General features: G+C 67.2%; 5 protein-coding genes across 5 annotated transcripts; 2 read left to right on the top strand and 3 right to left on the bottom strand.

Annotated features, from left to right (window-relative positions):
- Nucleotides 1-5: 5 nt before the first annotated feature.
- FA09DRAFT_311486 (hypothetical protein) lies at nucleotides 6-1,728 on the bottom strand. Its single transcript, XM_025740667.1, has 3 exons — nucleotides 1,269-1,728; nucleotides 610-1,205; nucleotides 6-537 (listed from the first exon to the last, which is right to left on the bottom strand). The coding sequence occupies exons 1-3, from the start codon at nucleotides 1,722-1,724 to the stop codon at nucleotides 84-86; spliced, it is 1,506 nt and encodes a 501-aa protein (XP_025596075.1). The 5' UTR covers nucleotides 1,725-1,728; the 3' UTR covers nucleotides 6-83.
- A 268-nt stretch (nucleotides 1,729-1,996) lies between these two features.
- FA09DRAFT_125933 (RNA polymerase I-specific transcription initiation factor RRN3) lies at nucleotides 1,997-4,869 on the top strand. The gene is made up of 4 exons (XM_025739057.1): nucleotides 1,997-2,423; nucleotides 2,479-2,776; nucleotides 2,844-3,115; nucleotides 3,191-4,869. The coding sequence occupies exons 1-4, from the start codon at nucleotides 2,076-2,078 to the stop codon at nucleotides 4,784-4,786; spliced, it is 2,514 nt and encodes an 837-aa protein (XP_025596074.1). The 5' UTR covers nucleotides 1,997-2,075; the 3' UTR covers nucleotides 4,787-4,869.
- A 25-nt stretch (nucleotides 4,870-4,894) lies between these two features.
- FA09DRAFT_331763 (hypothetical protein) lies at nucleotides 4,895-7,850 on the bottom strand. The gene is made up of 7 exons (XM_025743172.1): nucleotides 7,519-7,850; nucleotides 6,950-7,163; nucleotides 6,655-6,889; nucleotides 6,353-6,461; nucleotides 5,939-6,188; nucleotides 5,737-5,876; nucleotides 4,895-5,667 (listed from the first exon to the last, which is right to left on the bottom strand). The coding sequence occupies exons 1-7, from the start codon at nucleotides 7,814-7,816 to the stop codon at nucleotides 5,078-5,080; spliced, it is 1,836 nt and encodes a 611-aa protein (XP_025596073.1). The 5' UTR covers nucleotides 7,817-7,850; the 3' UTR covers nucleotides 4,895-5,077.
- Nucleotides 7,851-8,052: 202 nt separating this feature from the next.
- FA09DRAFT_331762 (hypothetical protein) lies at nucleotides 8,053-10,999 on the top strand. The gene is made up of 4 exons (XM_025743171.1): nucleotides 8,053-8,977; nucleotides 9,153-9,307; nucleotides 9,395-9,619; nucleotides 9,685-10,999. The coding sequence occupies exons 1-4, from the start codon at nucleotides 8,134-8,136 to the stop codon at nucleotides 10,873-10,875; spliced, it is 2,415 nt and encodes an 804-aa protein (XP_025596072.1). The 5' UTR covers nucleotides 8,053-8,133; the 3' UTR covers nucleotides 10,876-10,999.
- FA09DRAFT_311476 (UAA transporter) lies at nucleotides 10,980-12,279 on the bottom strand. Its single transcript, XM_025740666.1, has 2 exons — nucleotides 11,309-12,279; nucleotides 10,980-11,227 (listed from the first exon to the last, which is right to left on the bottom strand). The coding sequence occupies exons 1-2, from the start codon at nucleotides 12,266-12,268 to the stop codon at nucleotides 11,033-11,035; spliced, it is 1,155 nt and encodes a 384-aa protein (XP_025596071.1). The 5' UTR covers nucleotides 12,269-12,279; the 3' UTR covers nucleotides 10,980-11,032.
- Nucleotides 12,280-12,397: the final 118 nt, after the last annotated feature.

The following is a 12,397-nucleotide window of genomic DNA, read 5'->3' as shown; positions in this document are numbered from 1 at the left end:
GGGGGGGGGGGGCAATAGATGGATTTGCGTGGGGAGTAGCGAAGCGAGTGAGTGTGAAAGCCGAGGGGAACCAGGGAGAGCGCCTAGGCACGAGGTCTGCGTCGTTCGTTTGGATTCTTGCGGCCGATGCCCAGGCGAGGCAGGCCTCCCTCTTCCCTCCGCTCCTTGCCCGTGCCTCCCGCCAGAAGCACACTCAGATCCTCGACGTTTTGGTAGCGCGAGCTCCAGCCGTCGCCTCCTCTCTCGGCATCCTTCATCGCGCGCCTCTCCTCCTTCTCCATGCGCACCTTCTCGTGCGCCACGCCGCGCGTCCACTCTTGCTGGTCGGCTCGCAGAATGGGCACCGCTTCGCGCGCGCCGCCCGCCTTGGAGGCGCGCGGAATGGGCAGCGAATACTTGGTGCCGCGATTGCGATAGACGAAGTTGGGCTTCAGATGCACCACTTCGGAGCCGCTGGCACTCGAGGAGACGGCAGTGCGAAGCAAAGTGGGGTTGCCGCATGTGGGACAGAACGTCTTGTCCATGTCCTTGCAGATCCTGGGGCGTACTGTTCAGCACGGCGTGGCCCATTCATGTTGACAGAGGCCTTTGCACCGCGCGCACACTCACTTCATGCAGGCGTGGCATCTCAACACCCAGCTCTTGACCTTCTCGATGCGCGCACCCTCAATCGACACGAGCGCCAGGTTCATCTGCAGCAAGACGTTCTGCACCGCGTAGTCTCCCGTCATGCAAGCCACGGTCATCCTGGCTTTTCCCTTGCCCTTTTTGCCCTTTGTACGTGTCTGCTGCGCCTCGGGAGCGACGACGGCGGGAGAGGCGACAGAGGGCGCCTCGTCTGCGGCGGTAATGAGGCCCAAGTCGCGGGCCTTGTGCGAGGAGATGTTGGCGCTGGTGATCCACTCGCCCTCGCCGTCTGAGCCCCCTGCGTCCTCGGGCTCGGCGATGGGCTCGACTCGCTTGGCGGGACGCGGCGTGATCCATTCTCCCTCGTCGTCATCCGCGGCGGCCGAGGCGGCGGGAGCGGGCGAGGGGGTCCGAGAAGAAGATGGACCGGCGAGGGAAAGATCGGAGACCTGTGCGGAGAGGGCAGTGGCGGCAGACGTGGGCGCGAGCTTCTTGGCGGCTGCAGGCTTCGCCTTCTCAGCGCCACCGTCGGCCTTGACTGCAGCGAGGCGCGCGGCCTCGTGTGCCTGCTGTCCAGTCTGCGATGCGCCACCGTCAGTCGTGCATCTCACCTGTGGCATCCAGGCTCGTGCTCCACTCACCGGGCCGCCGACTTTTGCGCGAATGCGCCAGTCGCCGTGCTTCTCCTGCTCCACCTTGTAGGTGAGGGCGAGCACGCTCAGATCGGGCTGGCTGAGCACGGGCAAGTCGCCCGTCTGGCGCGCAAAGGCGGCGACGTGCTGCATGGCCTTGGCGCCGGGATCGACGACGCGCACATCGGCGCCGTATCGCTGCAGCGCCTCGAGATGGGCGCGGGCGGCGGGGTCGCGCAGCTCGGCGAGCACGAGGGGCGGGATGAGGAACGTCGAGGCGAGATGCGTGAGTGCGGCGCGGGTGAGAAGGGGCCCGGCGTCGAGGATGAGCGTGTCGATGCGCGGCGCCTGCACGCCGGCGGCGCTGAGGGGCGCCGGCGCGGCGGGCGCCTCGACTGTGGAGGCAGAGGCCTCGACTGCGGCGGCGGGAGCCTCGGCGGGCGGCGTGGCGGGTGCGTCGCTCATGGTGATGGGAGTGGGAGGAAGGTGGGGGGGCCGCTGCTGCTCCGCCGAGCAAGGCAAGCTTCGAGCTTCGTGTCCCGAAAGCCGCCGCGCGCGGCGCCAGACAAAAAAGTGCGGCACGTGCCGCCATGCCGCGCCGCGGCTCAGGGTCAGGCACGGCGCCTGCGTGCGCACACGACCTGCGCGCGCGGACAGCCGGCCGGCGGCGAGAGGCGCCGCGCGCGCATGCTCCGTGACGGCAGCGCCACTGCGGCCTTGCTTCCCTTCATCTCGCTCACCCCGCGCCGCCGCCGATCTTCCCGTGCCCCTCTTGCTCCACACTGCAGCCCGTCTCGCGGCCCACCTCGGCGCTGCATGGTCGTCGCCGTCTCGTCCGCCTCGCCGCTCCGCCCGCCGTCTGGCTCGCGCGGCATGAAGCGCTCGCACGCCGCCGTCGCCGCCGCCTCGTCGCCCAAGCTCGAGGGCAGCGACGGCGAGCCGGCGCCCGTGGCACGCATGGCGCAGCCGCTGCGCTCGGCACTGGCGTCCAGCAGCAGCAGTGGCGGCGGCGGCGGCCTGCTCAAGCTCGAGGATGCCAAGCCGCCGGGCCTGGCGCCCGCCAGCCCGCGCGGCAGCATGAAGCTCGCCAGTGCGGCCAACCCGCAGTACCGCAAGGGCATGTACGTCGCCTACGTCAATAACGTCTTTGAGGAGCGTGCGCGCGTCAGTCGGTCTTGCTTGGGCTGCACAGCTGCGCCTCTCCTGACGCTCTCCACAGGGCAACGATGCGCCATACCACGATCTCATCTCGCAGTTCCGCTCGCCCGCCTCGTCCTCCATGGGCGCCTCCGCTTCCTCTTCCTTGCTCTCCTGGCTCTCTGCGACGACGCACGTCGTCTCGAGTCTCGATCGCCGCCACTCTGCACTGGTAGACGCCATCCTCTCCCTGCCCTGGACCAGTCTCGGCGGCGAGAGCTTCGCACGCGCCTGGATCCGCTTCGTCTGCGCCCTCGTCTCTGCGCGCGCAGAGTGGACGGGGGATGTGTGCAAGCGGGCAGTCAAGGGTCTTGGCTTTCGTGAGTGACGCGCTGTAGAAGGCATCACACTTGGCCTGCACACGCTCATGCGGGCGTCGCACTCTAGGCTCCGACTGGCGTTCTCTTGCCCTCACGCCCGCGCCACCGCGGCGTCAGATGTACGCGCGCGTGCACACGCTCCTGCGCTCCTTGCTGGCGCTCGTGCCTTCCTTGCCGGCACAGCTGGCGCCTCTGCTGGTGCAGCACTTCCCGCACAAGCGCGAAGGGCGCGCCGCACACGTCGTCTACGTGCGCAACGCACTCGAGGTGTGCTCGTATGCGGGAGAGCTGGCAGAGACGGTGTTGCTGTGCGTGGTGGATCGGGCGATGCAGCTGGATGTGAGTGGCTGCACCACAAGGGCGCCCCCCCCTCCCCCCTCCCCCGAGGCTCCCCGCTCATACTCTGGAGCGCAGGTCGAAATCCAGGTCGAGCTCGACGAGCTAGAAGAGGAGGATGATGGCGCGACAACGAATGGACTGGACGAGGATCCCTTCGAGGCGGCGCTCGAGGGCCAGTCCGACTCCGACTCGGACTCAGACGACGGCGGCGACGATGGCGGACTGGACGACCTCTCTGACGACGACTCCGAGGGCGGCGGCCTCGTAAGCGAGACGGATGCCGAGAAGCGTCTCTCTGCGGTGCGCGAGCTCGTTGCCAAGCTCGACGGCATCATGGCCGTCGTCTTCAAGCATCTCGAGGAGCAGAATGCGCGCTACGAAGACATAGCAAAGGGCGGCAACGGGCTGCTGGGGCGCGCGCGCAGAGGCTCGCTCGAAGGCGACAACAGCCCGTCTGCGTCGCCCGCACGCCAGTCGCCGCAGAGCAAGCCTGCCGCACTGCTGGCGGACCAGCCGACGCCTTCGCGCGCCATGGCGCTGCGTGGCAACCAGTTCCAGATGTTGCTCGGCATCTTCCAGCGCGCCGTGCTGCCGACATTCAAGTCGCGCCACGTGCAGTTTCTGCTCTTCTGGCACGCCTCGCTCGACTCTGACTTTGCCGATCTGCTGCTTGGCATGCTGCTGAGCAAGGCAATCTACGGCCTCAACGAAGCCGGCGATTCGCTCGAGGGCAAGGAGCCGACCATCATGCGCATCGTCGCTGCCAGCTACGTGGCTTCGCTCGTCTCGCGCGCCTCGTACATTGGCGCCACCGACTGTCGAGCCGTGATGCTCAATCTCTGCGCTTTCCTCGATGCCCACCTCGCCGCACATGCCTCTTCCACACCGCCTCGTCCGGGCAGCGCCCGCGCAACAGAGGCACTCTCGGCGATCCACGGGCCTCACGCCATTTTCTACGCCGTCACGCAGGCGGCGTTCTACATCTTCTGCTTCCGATGGCGCGATCTGCGCCTGGATGCCGACGAGGAGGCCGAGATTGACGTCGTCTCGTCTGCGCTCGGAGGCGCACGGTGGGCAGAGGGGCTGTCCGTGCTGCAGCGCGCCATCACCAGTCCCCTCAACCCGCTCGCACACTGCTCGCCCACGGTCGTGCGGCAGTTTGCGGGCGTGGCAGAGCACACGGGCCTGCTGTACTGCTGGAGCATCATCGAGAGCAACAGTCGCCGCGGCGGCGCTCGCAGTGGCGCCAACAGCGCCGAGAATCCCTCGACGCCCATGGCCGACGAGTCGGGCGGGCTGAAGCAGCTGCAACTGCAGCGCAACCCCAACACGCTGCCCGGCCAGCGCGAGCCTCCGCCAGCACACGCCGTGCAGGAGCTGGACGTCTTCTTCCCGTTCGACCCGTATCGCCTGCGCCTGTCCAGCCGCTGGGTCGAGCGTCTCTATCGTTCATGGGAGGACGTGGCGCCGGAGAGCATGCGTGATGAGGATGAGACGAGCGACGACGATGACGACGACGACGCCGACGAGTCGGACGCCGACAGCACGGCCGGAGAAGACTCGGCGCCCAACAGTCCCGTGGGCCTGCGCATCCCCAAGCGCCAGAGCGTCAACGATGCCTCCGACGATGCCTTCTCCAAGTCGCTGGAGACCATGTCGATCTCGACGTAGCCAGCCCCGCCCGGCCGTCCTCTGCGGCCCCCTGTGCCCTGCATCTGCCCCTCAAAGCCTCTCTCACTCTCCAGCTCGTCATTCTCTCTCTGCATCATCCATCGTCGCGTCACGTCTCATCATGTCACATCAGCTGCCCTCCCACACACCAAGCGATCCCTCCACATGCGAGCCGCACGCGCGTGTGATGATGCAGAGTGGTGCGTCGATGAGGTCATGAGCGGGGTAAGTGATACATGCGAGGGAGAAGGGGTGTTGCAGGGTGGTCGGGGGGATCGAGTCAGCGTGCCGTCATGTGGCCAGCATATGAGCAGGCGGCGTATCTCTGAACGAGCTGGGTCTGGGGCTGCCTCCCAGCGGCGTATCGGCCGCCGCGCCGCCCGCCTCGGACATGAGCTCGTCCACCGCCGTGGCGCGGCCGATCATGGGCGGCATCTGCGGGCGTGTCGCTGCTGTTCCTTGTCGTGGGGTTGCAGACTCGGCTCCTCCATTCGGCGACGCCTTCTTCGCGCGCGCCGCGAAGAAGCTGCGCTTTGGTCGTGGAGGCAGTGGACTGCCGCTGGAGCCACTGGCGGCGTGTCCGTTGCTGAAGCCCATCCCGAGGCCGGCGGGCGGCGGCGCGCCAAAGGTAGAGCCGGAAGGCGAGGCGCGGCCCAGGCCGTTCATCAAGGACCGACTGCTGCCACTGCCGTAGCGCGCGCCAAGATCGCCGCCTAGCCGCGAGGTGCCGCCGCCGAGGTGCGACCAGTTGCGCACCATGCCGTGCGTTGAGGCTCGACGAGAGCTGCCAAGTCCATCGAGATCCATGTCGCCGCCATCATCCTCCTCGTCGCCCGAAAGCTCGTCGCCATAGCGCTCCACATGGGCATCGCGCAGGCGCTCTGCCACGCCGAGAGAAGCGTCAGTAGACGGGCAGGTGCATGCACGGCATGGCGGTGGTCACAACTCACGGTTTATCCGCTCGTCGAGATCCGAGTCCTCGTCGTCAGACACATCCAGCTCTGCAGGATTGAGCGGGTTGCGTGGTGTCTCCTGCATCTGCACCGACGGTGCCGGATTGAGGCAGCGCAAGTTATCGATGATGCGTGCGCTGCGAGCCAGGACCGTCAGTCTCGCCTGCGAGCAAACGCCCTCTCCCGTTGCACGACTCACTGCAAGCCCTCCAGATACTCGCGCGAGTTCTGATTCTCCATGCTCGTCATGGGCACGTCGAGCTTGTACTCGGGGCCAAAGTACTGCATGTACTCGTTGAACGGCAGATCCTCGTCGAGCTCTTGTCCGACCAGCAGGCCAGTCTCATACGTCCATGTGCGCGCCACGTTGCGGATCGTGTAGCCGCCGCCGCCAAGGCAGATCAGCGGCACGCCAAACGACTTCATGAAACTGACGCAGTCGGCGTGGCCTGCGCACGAAAAAGCATCAGTGAGGCCGTCACCACGGCACCTGCCTCTGCTGCTAGGCTGCGCTTGAGCACTAAGCTCGCGCACAGGCATCTCGTCAGGTCCTCGTCTCCGCCTATGCCCAGCATCACACTCTTTGTCAAGCCAGACCGCCGGGCTGACTCACCGCGCATGCTCAAGTTGAAGCACCCAAGCTTGTCGCCCGCCAGACTGTCGGCGCCGCACTGCAGCACCACTGCGCCGGGCCGATACCAGTCCATGATGTGCTGCAGCACCTGCCGGGTAGGAAGCAGCAGGAGTGAGCAGAGGCAGGCCCGAAGCGACGTGCGTGAGGCGGCAAGTCTAGCGCGAGATGCTGGCCGGTGGAGCAGCCCTCGCGAGCAGCTGGCCCTCTCTTCGGGGGCGTGCCTCGCCCGCGTCACCTGCGCCTCTCTGCCCTTCGTCGTCCCGCCTCCCACCGCAACTCACCGGTCGAAAGATGCCCGCAAACTCCGTCTCTCCCACGCCGTCCTTCAGCGGCACATTGACAGCGTAGCCTTTGCCGCGCTTCATGCCCACGTCGCGCACGTCTCCGGTGCCGGGAAAGAAGTCTCCAAACTTGTGAAAGGAGACTGTCATGACTCGATCGGTAGTGTAGAAGGCTTCCTCGACGCCGTCGCCGTGATGGATGTCTATGTCGATGTAGAGGACCCGGAGATGTGTCCTGTCATCGTCCCACCCCGATCAGCTCCGCCGCTTCGCCTTTGGGCCACAAGGAACGCACCTCAGCAGCTCAAGGATGGCAAGCACAATGTCGTTGACGTAGCAGAAGCCACTGGCCTCGCGCTTCTTGGCGTGGTGGAGCCCGCCAGCCCAGTTGATGGCCACGTCGGCGGTGCCGGCGTTGAGCGCCGAAGCAGCAGCCAAGGAGCCGCCGGCGGAGATGGTGCAGAACTCGAAGAGCCCCGAGAAGGCGGGACAGTCTTCGCCGATGAGGACTGCGTTGCGTGGTGGGTGTCAGCGCCTAGGTAGCGAGCACAGCCAGGAACGGAGGGCGCCAGCTCTCTCAGACGCAGCCATCCCTCGGGTGCTTCTCTGCGCAGCACCAAGCAAAGCGGGACGTCCTTTGTGCGAGAAGCCAGAATGCCTGCGCCAGTATGCCCGGTGTGCGCCCTGCAATGCCGACGCTCTGCCGCTCTCGGCCGTCGCGCCCTTGCCTGAGCAGGCTGCGAGCTCTAGCGCTGTGTACGTGAGCTTGCACATGGCTGCAGCGCTGCCGCGCTGCCTCGCCCACGCTGCCTCGCCCATGCTGCCTCGCCCACGCGGCGCCCCTCTCGTCGCCGCCGCACTCACATCGCGTGCCGTCGCCCGTGAGCTGCGTGACGCTCTCGGGCGTGACGCGACTTAGAAAGTCGACGTACTCGTCGGTGTGGAAGGCCGTCATCTGCTCGCGCGTGGCACGTGCGGGGCGGACGAGGTGCATGTGGCGCTGCAGGCCGTAGTTTGCGACGAGGTTGTGCGTCATGCGCATGCGGTGCGGCTTCATGGGGTGGCCGTAGCCGTAGGAGTAGTTGCCGACGTCGGCATCGTGGATGTAGGTGACGCGTGTTGGCGGTGCGGCGGCGGGGCGCGCGGTGGAGAGGGGCTCCATCGCGAAGACAGGAGGGGGCGAGAGGTGGTGGAGGGGACGAGGAAGGAGCAGCGCCGGAGGAGTGAGGCGAGCTCGGCGCGGGGCAGCAAGGCTCGCGCGGCCTCTCCTCTGCTGCCCGCCAGCCAGCGTCAGCGCGGCGCGCCGCACTCGCACGGAAGCACGGCGGCGGCGTCCGTGCCAGCAGCGCATCGGCCATGCGCCGGCGACGACGAGCAGCTCGTCTCTCGACTCCACATCCCCACGACCTCGGCGGCCGCATCCAGCGCATCCGCCGCTGCCTCCTCTTCGCCTTCGTCTCCCCTTGCGCGTCGCCGACCATGTCGCGTCTCGCGCCCGACGTGGCCACACACCGTGCCAGTCCCTCGCCCTCCTCTCATGCCCGGCCTCCGTCCGTGCCGCTCTTCCTGCACGTCCAGCTGCACCTGCCCATCCTGCCCTACCGGCGCCCCGGCAGCACCGCCGCCTCCGACATTGCCCTCTCTCTCTCGGCGCACGGCAATCTCGCCGCGCTGCGCCGCACGCACTATCCGCGCATCGAGCGCCGCGCCGCCGACCTGGCCCTCTGGCTGCTGGCCCTCTCGCTGGCGCTGCCGAACCACATTCTGCCGCCGCCGCCGCCCGCGCCACAGCTGCTTCTCACGTCTCCCCAATCCCTGCACGGCGCCGAGGCCGCCGCACACGCCGCCGCGTCGCACGCCCACGCGCGCGCCCTGGCCGCCTGGTTCTCGCGCCTCCTCGCGCTGCCCGATGTGCTGCGCCATCCCGCCACGCCGGCGCTCATCGACGCCGACTTTGCCTACGTGCCTGTGCTGCCCAACGTCGGGCCTGGCGCCGCACCTGCCGCTCAGCGTCGTCTCGACGCCGCCATCTCCGCCGTTCGCAGCGCGGGGAACCTCTCCGTCGATGTGGGCGCGGGCCTAGGGCTGCCCTCGGGCGCCGTCACTACATCTCTCGCACTGCGCGCAGCACAGCCAAGCAATGCGGGCCTGTTTGGCAGCTTGCGAGCGGCGCGACAGGTCAATGGCGCAAGCAGCGCAACGGCCATCAGCGGTGCCGACACGGACGAGGAATTGGTCGCGGCCAGAGCGGAGGTGACGAGATTGGAGATGCAGTTCAGAGCGGCAGCGGAGAGGGGGGAGAGGAGAGAGGAGAGCGGAGCTGGTGAGTTCGGCCCTGCGTGCAGCAGAGCCGTGCTTGAGAGCGAGCAAGGCCCCTGCTTCCTGCAGCGCCGGCAAAAACATCGGCCTCTGCTGTGCTTTGCTCTTGGCGAAGCGCGCATGCTTTGACAGCAGGCACTCACTCATCTCCGAGACGCTGACACAGCTGCGTCCTGCAGTCCTGACGGGCGCTCTAGCCGCACTCTCCGCCCGGCTCGAAGCACTGGCTACGCTCGAGGCCACGCGTGCCATTCCAGCGCGCGAAGGGCTGCCAGATGTGTTGCAGCAGACTGCCTCTGCCTTACGAGCGCTAGCATTCGAGCGAGACACCCTCGTGAGTCTTCTCTGCCCCTGGCAAGCACCCCAGAGCATTAGCCGGCATTCCTCTGCTGACGCGCGCCTCGCACTTGACTGCCCACAGTCGGCGCACTCGCATCTCCACCTTGCCCATCCCCTCTCCTATCAATCGCTCGCAGCACGCGCAGCGCGTGATGCTCTGCTAGTCCGCCATGGGCTCGTCGATGCCGCGCACGAAGCCGCGGGCACAGCTATGCTCAAGCGGCGCGAGGCGGAGAATCTGCGGGCCCGAAGCGCCGCGGGTGGGAACTTTGAGCGCGTCGAGGCCAAGCTGGAGGAGTTGCAGGAGGTGCGTGCTTGCCTTGGTGTGATTTGGCAGAGCGACGAGAGACTCACGCCACTGATCGCCCACAGGCTCGTCAACAAGCTGCGCACTTGGCTTCTCAACTGGCCTCTCTCAGTACTTCACTGCGTGCCTCTCTCGCCACGCACGCACGCGCCACGCACAAGGATCTGCACGAAGCGCTGCGTATACATGCGCGCGGTGCACGCGCTGCGAATGGCGCCATGCTGGCGCACATGGTGCGGCTGCAGGCAGCCGTGCGTGGCGAGAGCGAGGTGGAGCTGCCGCCGGAGCTTGAGGCGGAGGCGGGGCAGCAGAACGTGCTGCTGCCGCAGGAGGAGACGAGGGAGGTGTATGGCGAGACAAGTGCGCCCATCGTGGGTGCTACGCAGGATCAGACGCAAGACCAAGCGGAGGCGCCGCAGCGGCGGAGCAGCGAGGCTGCCGCACCACAGACTGCACCTCCAGCGGCGCAAGACAGCCAGACGCGCGAGTACTTGCAGCAAGCCGTCGAGACGCAAGCACGACCGAGCACTCCACCTCCCGCCGTCGCGAGTGGACCTGCACCGACCCCGGACGCACGGTCCGACACGCCTCGCGCAGCAGCAGCGCCCAGCGCTCCTCCCTTGGCATCGCCCGCCGTCGCTCGGCCCGCGCCCTCGCCCTCGCCGACTCCCAGCACGCCCGTTCCCTCGCCGGCGCCCAAGGCGACTTTCCAGCCGCGCGGCGCATCCTACTACTCTTCAGGCGGCGGCGGCAACGGCAACGGCAACGTCCCGCCTCTATCTTTCGTGCCTGCAGCGCAGGCGCCGACACGGACTATGCCGACCGCTGGACTGCCGCGTACACCTGCGAGCGCGGGCTTTGCGCAGCAGCAACATCAACAGCAGCCTCAGCAGCCGCCGCACCAGCAACAGCAGTACCAACCAGCGCTTGCATCGCCGGCGGCGCAAGGCTCACCGCAGCGTCCCTACGCCGACGGCTCGCAATCGCCCGCATCGCGTCTCGCCTCTCAGCGTGCGCCGCTGGACGCAAGTGTCCCTCCGCTTTCCGCCAGCGTGCCCTCTCTTCCGCCCTCCTCGGCGAGCGCCGGCGCTCCGCCCAGCCCTTTCGGCATGCCTAATTCGGGGCTTGCTGCGTCCGGCACGCTGCCGCGCCTCGGCGGCGCAGGAACGCTCAACTCTGGCGCCTCGGCATGGGGCGCTTCTTCGACGCGTCTGAGCGCCGCTGATGCGGCGCGAAGCCTTGCTGGCCGTTTCTGAGCCCGCATGCGAGAGATATCAACCATCCTCCCTCTCACCCTTCCGACGACGCAGCACCTGCTCTGCACTCTTGCCATCTCATCTACATACCCTTGGCCCATGCGCAATGCAAGACCATCCCTGCATGTGTCTATTGTCGTGTCCCCTCTATCCGGCTCTAACTCGTCTTCTCCTTGGCCCCTCCTGCACCAGCCGACGCAGATGCAGTCTTGCGGGCGCCTGCGCGTCGCTTCTCGGCCGCCTCGACGCCCAGGCCTACGAAGACGACGAGCACGCCGAGCCACTGAGCTGGTCGCAGTGCGTGTCCGTAGACGAGGATGGAGAGCAGCATGGTGAAGAGTTTTCTCGTCACCTGCGAGGAGGTTGCGATCGGGTCAATTGCGTCAGCGAGCAGTTGCTGAACGAGGTGCAAGGAGAGGAAGAGGCAACGTACAGTGATCGACACGAGCGTGAGACTTCCGAAGCGCTGCAATGTCTCAAAGATTGCGATCTGCCCCATGGCGCCCGCGGCAGAGTAGGCCGCCAGATCCTTGATGATCGTGGGATGTCTCGAGATGAACGCCGCCGCAGCGGTGAGCTCATTGCCGTGTCCTGCGCCTCCGCGCGGGAAGAGAAGCGAAGCAGAGAGGAGGAACGAGGCAGCAAGGTTCATGAGGAACATCATCTGTGGGCCTGAGACGCGGTAGTGCGCGAAGATCTCATCCTGCGTCGAGTTGGTGAGGCCATCGAGGAAGAGATTGGCGAGCAGCAGGGCCAGGCCGAGCGAGGAATCCGCGCGAGCAGCCTTGCCCGGCTTGGCGGGAGCGCAGAGCATGAAGAGTGAGATGCCGGCGGTGACGAGGGCGACGACGAGGTACTTGTGCGGCGCAATGCGACGCCGATAGAGGAGCACCTGGGCGAAGAGCACGGGCAGGAGCTTGCAGGACTTTGCAAGCGTCAGGGTAGGGTAGCTGATGCCGTGCGAGAGAGAGAGGAGCCCGAGCTGCGAGGCCGTCGATTGGAAGGCTGCGACGGCGAGGTAGCGCAGCAGCAGCGGCGAGATGCGCCCTGGCACCGCCGAGGCGTCCTTCTCGCGCCGAGCAGCGACGGCGCCGCGCGGCGAAAGAGCATCGAGGCCGAGCGCTGCGAGTGGCTTGACGCCGGGCGCACGACGGAGGAGGAGATAGGAGGCAGCGAGCGCTGTGCAGGCGATGGCCTGCAGGGCATTGAGCAGCAGCGGATGCCGGAACGTCTCGCTGGCCTGGCCGCGCAGATGCGCCGAGGCCGAGTGTGCGAGGGAAGCGTGCGGCGGAAGCGTGTAGGCCGTGGTGGTGAGGCGCTCCTGCAGCAGGCCCCACAGTAGGAAGAAGGTGTAGATCGTGGCGACACTGAGCGTCAGCTGCGCCAGCGACATGATGGCGAGGGTGGTGGAGGCGAGAAGAAGCGTGTGCCTAGCGCCACACACGTCGCGTCGGTGTTGCTCTCCTCGCCTCTGGGTGGCCCAAGCGTCGGCGCAGCATTCCCACGCGCCCTGCCCGTGTCC

The sequence above is a fragment of the Tilletiopsis washingtonensis genome (assembly GCF_003144115.1).
Source record: "Tilletiopsis washingtonensis strain MCA 4186 unplaced genomic scaffold FA09scaffold_20, whole genome shotgun sequence".
Lineage (NCBI taxonomy): Eukaryota > Fungi > Basidiomycota > Exobasidiomycetes > Entylomatales > Tilletiopsis > Tilletiopsis washingtonensis.
Note: the sequence above shows the minus strand (reverse complement) of the source record. Positions and strands in the feature narration are given on the sequence as shown.

Excerpts from the sequence above, each read along its gene's own strand:
- FA09DRAFT_311486 (XM_025740667.1), bottom strand. The coding sequence starts at position 1,724 with ATGAGCGACGCACCCGCCACGCCGCCCGCCGAGGCTCCCGCCGCCGCA. Across the intron at positions 1,206-1,268 it reads GCGCAAAAGTCGGCGGCCCG|ACTGGACAGCAGGCACACGA; the intron begins GTGAGTGGAGCA and ends GGCGCATCGCAG. Across the intron at positions 538-609 it reads AGATGCCACGCCTGCATGAA|GATCTGCAAGGACATGGACA; the intron begins GTGAGTGTGCGC and ends AGTACGCCCCAG.
- FA09DRAFT_125933 (XM_025739057.1), top strand. The coding sequence starts at position 2,076 with ATGGTCGTCGCCGTCTCGTCCGCCTCGCCGCTCCGCCCGCCGTCTGGC. Across the intron at positions 2,777-2,843 it reads AGTCAAGGGTCTTGGCTTTC|GCTCCGACTGGCGTTCTCTT; the intron begins GTGAGTGACGCG and ends GTCGCACTCTAG. Across the intron at positions 3,116-3,190 it reads ATCGGGCGATGCAGCTGGAT|GTCGAAATCCAGGTCGAGCT; the intron begins GTGAGTGGCTGC and ends TCTGGAGCGCAG.
- FA09DRAFT_311476 (XM_025740666.1), bottom strand. The coding sequence starts at position 12,268 with ATGTCGCTGGCGCAGCTGACGCTCAGTGTCGCCACGATCTACACCTTC. Across the intron at positions 11,228-11,308 it reads TCACGCTCGTGTCGATCACT|GTGACGAGAAAACTCTTCAC; the intron begins GTACGTTGCCTC and ends ACCTCCTCGCAG.
- FA09DRAFT_331762 (XM_025743171.1), top strand. The coding sequence starts at position 8,134 with ATGTCGCGTCTCGCGCCCGACGTGGCCACACACCGTGCCAGTCCCTCG. Across the intron at positions 8,978-9,152 it reads GAGAGAGGAGAGCGGAGCTG|TCCTGACGGGCGCTCTAGCC; the intron begins GTGAGTTCGGCC and ends TGCGTCCTGCAG. Across the intron at positions 9,620-9,684 it reads AGCTGGAGGAGTTGCAGGAG|GCTCGTCAACAAGCTGCGCA; the intron begins GTGCGTGCTTGC and ends GATCGCCCACAG.
- FA09DRAFT_331763 (XM_025743172.1), bottom strand. The coding sequence starts at position 7,816 with ATGGAGCCCCTCTCCACCGCGCGCCCCGCCGCCGCACCGCCAACACGC. Across the intron at positions 7,164-7,518 it reads CACGGGCGACGGCACGCGAT|TCCTCATCGGCGAAGACTGT; the intron begins GTGAGTGCGGCG and ends CACGCAACGCAG. Across the intron at positions 6,890-6,949 it reads GCCATCCTTGAGCTGCTGAG|GACACATCTCCGGGTCCTCT; the intron begins GTGCGTTCCTTG and ends GGACGATGACAG.